Source organism: Leptonychotes weddellii, chromosome 11 (genome assembly GCF_054177405.1).
Source record: "Leptonychotes weddellii isolate Sample4059 chromosome 11, ASM5417740v2, whole genome shotgun sequence".
In the NCBI taxonomy this organism is placed as follows: domain Eukaryota; kingdom Metazoa; phylum Chordata; class Mammalia; order Carnivora; family Phocidae; genus Leptonychotes; species Leptonychotes weddellii.
Genome location: NC_138379.1, coordinates 43,355,222 through 43,361,572, shown reverse-complemented (window position 1 = coordinate 43,361,572; position 6,351 = coordinate 43,355,222). Strand labels below are relative to the sequence as shown.

The following is a 6,351-nucleotide window of genomic DNA, read 5'->3' as shown; positions in this document are numbered from 1 at the left end:
CTTTGACATCGGCCACAGCAACTTCTTTCAAGATACATCTCCAAAGGCTAGTGAAACAAAAGCGAAAATGAACTTTTGAGACTTCATCAAGATAAAAAGCTTCTGCACAGCAAAGGAAACACTCAACAAAACAAAGAGGCAACCCACAGAATGGGAGAAGATATTTGCAAATGACACTACAGATAAAGCGCTGATTTCCAAGATCTATAAAGAACTTCTCAAACTCAACACTCAAAAAATAATCAAGTCAAAAAACGGGCAGAAGACATGAACAGACACTTCTCCAAAGAAGACATACAAATGGCTAACACACACATGAAAAAATGTTCATCATCATTAGCCATCAGGGAAATTCAAATCAAAACCACATTGAGATACCACCTTACGCCAGTTAGAATGGCAAAAATTGACAAGGCAAGAAACAACAAACGTTGGAGAGGTCGTGGAGAAAGGGGAACCCTCTTACATTGTTGGTGGGAATGCAGTTGGTACAGCCACTTTGGAAAACAGCGTGGAGCTTCCTCAAAAAATTAAAAATAGAGCTACCCTATGACCCAGCAATTGCACTGCTGGGCATTTACCCCAAAGACACAGATGTAGTGAAAAGAAGGGCCATATGTCCCCCCCCCCCCCAGTGTTCATAGCAGCAATGTCCGCAGTAGCCAAACTGTGGAAAGAGCCGAGATGCCCTTCAACAGATGAATGGATAAAGAAGATGTGCTCCATATATACAATGGAATATTACTCAGCCATCAGAAAGATGAATACCCAACTTTTACATCAACATGGATGGGACTGGAGGAGATTATGCTAAGTGAAATAAGTCAAGCAAAGAAAGTCAATTATCATATGGTTTCACTTATCTGTGGAACATAAGGAATAGTATGGAGGACATTAGGAGAAGAAAGGGAAATATGAAGGAGGGGAAATCGGAGAGGGAGATGAACCATGAGAGACGATGGACTCCGAGAAACAAACTGAGAGTTTTAGAGGGGAGGGGGTTTGGGGGATGTGTTAGCCCAGTGATGGGTATTAAGGAAGGTATGTATCGCAGGGAGCACTGGGTGTTATACAAAAACAATGAATCATGGATCACTACATCAAAAACTAATGTATTGTATGGTGACTAACATAACATAATAACATAAAATTAAAAACAAACAAACAAACAAACAAAAAACTAGGCCTCCTTGGCCCCATGAAAATCCAGCAGTGTGGCTGGGCACCTGTTCCATTGTTCCCAAATTCTCTATGACAATCAGGAGCTGGTCTGCTGTGATCATCTAAGCTCTTGGGTGGCAATACAACCTCGCTCACTGGATGCCAGCCAGCCTCTGTAGTGATGCAATACAAATTACTCTTTAAATAAGTACATGCACACACATACTGTTTGTTACACATATTCTGGATACAAACACCATCTATGTGTTCAATATGCTATGCATATAATTATCAAATGTGGAGCCACCAAACTTCCTGTGTGAAAAAAGAGTTAATAATAAATAGTGTTATGATACCCCAAGTTGACTACCCAAGGTTAAGTTCCCTTGGATTCAGACATCTGGCCATGTCCAGCAGATTGCTGGAATTGGGACACATGGAATCAACTTGTGAGGAGCCATGACAGGAATATAAATGTATGAAAAGCAAAATGAGGAGTGTCTGTAACCTTTCTATGGGGCGCTGAGGGTCCAAGGCAGCACCAGCATTCTTGGCTGTACTGACACCAGCTGCAACAGCTGGGGCGGGGGTAGGTTTTTGGTGCCTGCACCAGGTCCTCGAGGGCCTCTAACCTGTTGGCTGAGGGTCAGGAACTAAGATATTTCTCTGAGGAACCCCAGAAATGGATGGGACTCCTAACTGAACTTCCATATTCTCATCTATGACATAAGAGTCAGGAACTGACCCCACCTACACCTTTGAATTCTTCTTATTTTCTATACAGGGGGAGCTGGAGCGGTAAAAGAGATTATGAGTCATCTCTGGGAACTAACTGGTCTTTCCAGAAAGAAAAGGGTGATAATGGCATCACTGGGGACAAGTAACATGGTATTAGTACAGAGCTAGGTCAAGTCACAGTAGAGTTTCTAAGACAAGAGGTCTGTGACAAGATATGGTTCATTTCCAACACAGAAATTCTAGAAGTTTCTGGAAAGATGTGAAGCTACTATTTACTTAAGCAGCAATTGATCACAAATACAGAGTCAAAGGGATATTCCATTATGACACAGTACAATATTTCCTTTAAATGTTGATATTGATATGCTTCATATCATCCAATCTTGTAGAATGAGCACAGTCCACAGTTTATTGTATTTGAAGGTTTATTTTATAGAAAAGAGACCAATCACGTTTTCTCACTCAAATTAACATTAAATTCCACAGTAGAGGAAGTTGTAAACAGCTTCTCTAGGAGGAGGGGATGCTAAATAACTGAATTTGAGCCATTGATGGTAAATGTGGTTGTTCCTAGGGACTCAGTCCACATGGCCTTTCCCCATGTCCTATGTTCCAAGTTTTCTGATCCTGTATTACCTAATTTTCTTTTCTATTTGCGCCCCTGTCCTTCCACTCCTTCCAGTACCTATTAATTAAATCTCTCATCTCTCCATTCCTTTTTACACTCTGTCTTCCCCCCTCTCCTGCCACTCCCCCCACCACCCTCCTGACCCTTCAGCTCTACTGTCTCATTTATCTGCTTCCCATCCTACTGCTCCTACCCTCTGCGTCTCTCATTTCTCCGTATCTCTGCCTTTTCCATTAGAAGCCTCCTTTTGTGTCTTTGCTATATTCTCTTTGCCCACAACAGGACATTTCTGCTTCTCTTTCCGTCCATTACTCAAGCTGGTTTTGACAGAAAATGAGTTCCTGTCCTGGGATTTCTTTTTATTTGACTGTCCCATCTTAAACGATACATCGCTTATCTGAACACCCTTCCCCAGATTCCTTATTTTAGATGGATTCAGGGAGAATTCCAAATCCCAGGCCCCTTTATGCTTTATAGATTTCATTTGTTCTTTAAAATGCATCCACTCCTGCTTTACCAAGGGAGAAATTTTGAGGGAGAACTTTAGCTCAAAGTTCGAAGAGGTCTCTTTTTTTAATATGTCCAATAAAAACTGCATACTGAGGGTCATCTCCTCATTCTCTGCCTTCCCCTCTTCATTCAGAAGCCTACTCAGTTCTCTGCGGGACTCTTTCCCCATTTGACTCTGGTCCTCTATCAGCAGGTAGGACATGGTATGAAAAAACTCCTGGAAGCTAATGTGGCGGAAGGTATAGAACGTCTTGATGTCATGTCCCTCTTGGTAACTCGTGCTGCTCGGGAAAGCATCAAGCCTGGTCACATCTAAATTATGCTTCCTGAGGTCAGCTTCTTCAAACATGAACCCCTGGTGCTAGATCCCCTCAGCTGCTAAGGAGCACAGACCGCTCAGGACCCTGTGCCCGGTAAGCTGGAAGCAGCCTGCATTGTCACTGGGCGGCAGGAAGGTGGAGACATTAGGCCATGAAGATGTCCGTGCCATTACTGGGAGTCTCTGAGATCTGTCTGCCCCTCTCCATCTGTTCTTTGAGCCAGGAGCAGATCACCCAGCAAATGCCTGGAATTTGACATGATTTGTATAGAACGTCATTTCCTTGTACAATGTCAAAGGCATTTCTGGCTTGCTCCTCATCAGTGAAATACGAGCTGAAATACCTCCTCCTCTCATCCTCAGAGAAGCCTAGGATGTGAATATGGTGTGATTGCTTCAGCAAGGGCTCCAGATTCCGCAAAGCCACGGGCCAGGTGGTGATAAGGAGTGAAGACCTGGGAAACACCTCTCTCCTAATTAGATGGTGCAGCACGTTCTCCATGGGGTTCGGACTCAGCCTCTTCAAGCCCTTTGCAAAGGGCCTCTGCAGTTCATCAAAGCCATCCAGGATGAACAGCAGCCGCTCCTCCTCCCTCAGCATCTCTTTGACGGGCACCTGGTCGTCCCCACAACACCAGAAGAGGAGCTGGTCCGGTTTGCCCTCCTGCAACAGGACCACTTCTCTGCAGCTGACATAAAAGACATAATCAAACCGGCCTGGGTACAGGGTGCCAGTGGCCCAGTCCAGCACCATTTTTTGGCCAGCGTTCTTTCTAGTGCCGGCGGACCCTTGTAACACCACTGTGGGTGGGACTTGGTAGGGCTTTTCTCCTGGATCAGACAGAGTCTCCACCGAGACAGAGTCCAGCTCCTGCTCCGGGAGGGGGCGGGCAGACGATTCTGGGCTCCCTGGGCTAGCCTTGGCCACAAGGAGCAATTGATCGTAGCTGCCACAGATTCCTCCCTCTTGCCTCTCCTCTAGGCAGCGCACACGCTCTCGGTATGTTTCTCTGTAATCTGAGCCAGACACATGGGGTGTTAGCGGGTCATAGGGGAATAAAGAAAGATAAAGAGGGCCCTTCAAACTCTGGACTCTGCTCTCTAGCTTCATCTTGTATGCTCTCTAACTTGTATCTTCCTGAAGTTCATACTTCAAGCTTCAAGGGGAGGGACCCCTGGATGTGTGTGTACCTGCACACAGACACATGCATGGTGTGCATGTGCACATCCGTATGAGTATGCAAGTGTGTGTTTTGTGTGTGTGCATATCGGTGCGGGATGAGTGAGTGTTTGTATCCACACAGGCTCATGAGAGCACATTTATGCAAGCTTGTGTATTTTTGTGTGAGGAAGGCGTGTCAGTGTGCATCAGCCAAGTGGGCGTTTGTAAGAATATCTATGTGTGCAAAAGTGTCTGTGTGTGTGAACATCTGGGTGTTCCTATGAAACATCCCCATTTGAAATGGTGAGGACAGGGTGGAGAAAGGAAAAGGAAGCTGGAGGATGGTGAAGTAAGTAATAGAAGCCTGTTCTTGGCAATGATCAAGCCGGGTGCTCAAGATAAACCAGCTCCTGAGCAGAAGCCCTGACAGTATGTCAGAAGAGCTCTCGGGGTGACAGGGGCTTATGGAGGGAGCACAGGCACCTCCCCTGGCAGCCCACAAGAAGGGATAGGAGACCTTCTTGTTTCCATGCCCACCTTGTTCTCTAGGGCAGCATCGATGTACCAGATCCTTGAGAGAGCAGGACGCAGGAGCAGGCTGTCCTCTGTCGGAAGCGGCCTGAGCTGCCTGCTGGGACAGCAGCTAAGGAAAGATCTGACCCCCACCCCCACCCCGATGCCATTTCTGTTGGTTAGTGGAAACCCCTTCACCAACACCACGCTCAATCTCTAAGCCCCTCTCCTCTACCCTCCTCTTCTCTGGTACTACAACTGGAGGTAGGAGGTGGGGCATTATGGCCACAAGATAACTAGTCTTTCTCTAAGACCCCACCCTTGGCTCAGGCCCTACCCCAACGGCGTCAGAGTCTTCAGCTGGACTCCACCAGGACCCTGGGCACTGGCACTCCTCGGCATAGACCGGGGGCAAGAGTGAGAGACAGCATAAACCACAGGCTGGGGGAGTCTCTGGAAATGTCATGGGGGTGGGGGAGTCCTGGTGGCACCCTGAGCTCCCCTTGTTTCCTGCGGCACTCACCGTTCAGACAAATGGGGCTGAGCCGGTCCGCGGGTTCCAACAGGTTCATGACCCTCAGGACGCTGAGCACCACCTTCATGGCCTCCCACACTCCGTACAGGGAAATCAGCCGAGAAGCCAGGTCCACAGTGCTCAGGCCCTCCAGCTCCCTGCGTTCTAGCGGCAGCTTCCCCTCAAGCAGGCTCCTGTCCCGTAAGTGGAACTTGAAGAGCTTGAAGCTTTTCTCCTCAAGGTCACTCAAGGCCCAGAGCAATGCCTTCTGGGGGTTGTGGGTCTGGGCCATGGTGTTGGGGTGAATGGTTGAGTTCAGACCAGTGACCAGGAGAAGCAGGAGAGAGGGGAAGAGAGGCGGGCGCTGAGGGAAGAGCAGCCTGCAGGCACCTCAGCCACTCAGCTTTCTGGGTGCTTAGCAAGCTGCTGAGTGCGGGCCAAGGAGAGAGGAGAGAGATGTGTGCCAAGTTCCAAGAAAGGCGAGCAGGTGGGACAGCAGGGAATTTTCTTCCTCATTCTGCACTGTGCCTCTTTGTGAGCTGACGTGTGTCTGTGCCAGCAAATAGGAAGGAAGGCATGTGGGTGTGTAGGTTCTCTCTATCTCTCCATCTCTCTCCTCCTGCCTCCTCCCTCTCATGCACACTGTTTACTAAATGCCTGCATTAGGCAGTTTGGGTTAAAAATATATGCTTTTTTTAAGTTTTACAAGTGACCCCCTCCCTGACTTTGTGAACCTATACAGAGTTGGAGCATATTTGCTGGGACTGCTGAGGAATGGCAAGAAGGTAGAAACTCTATATTCATCA

General features: G+C 47.5%; 1 protein-coding gene across 1 annotated transcript; it reads right to left on the bottom strand.

The window, feature by feature from the left end:
* Positions 1 to 2,732: 2,732 nt before the first annotated feature.
* On the bottom strand, positions 2,733 to 6,058 carry NLRP10 (NLR family pyrin domain containing 10). The gene is given in 3 exon segments (XM_006742361.2): positions 2,733 to 3,503; positions 3,505 to 4,373; positions 5,555 to 6,058. Coding segments are annotated over 3 exon segments (1,923 nt in total). The 5' UTR covers positions 5,838 to 6,058.
* Between the last annotated feature and the right edge of the window lie 293 nt (positions 6,059 to 6,351).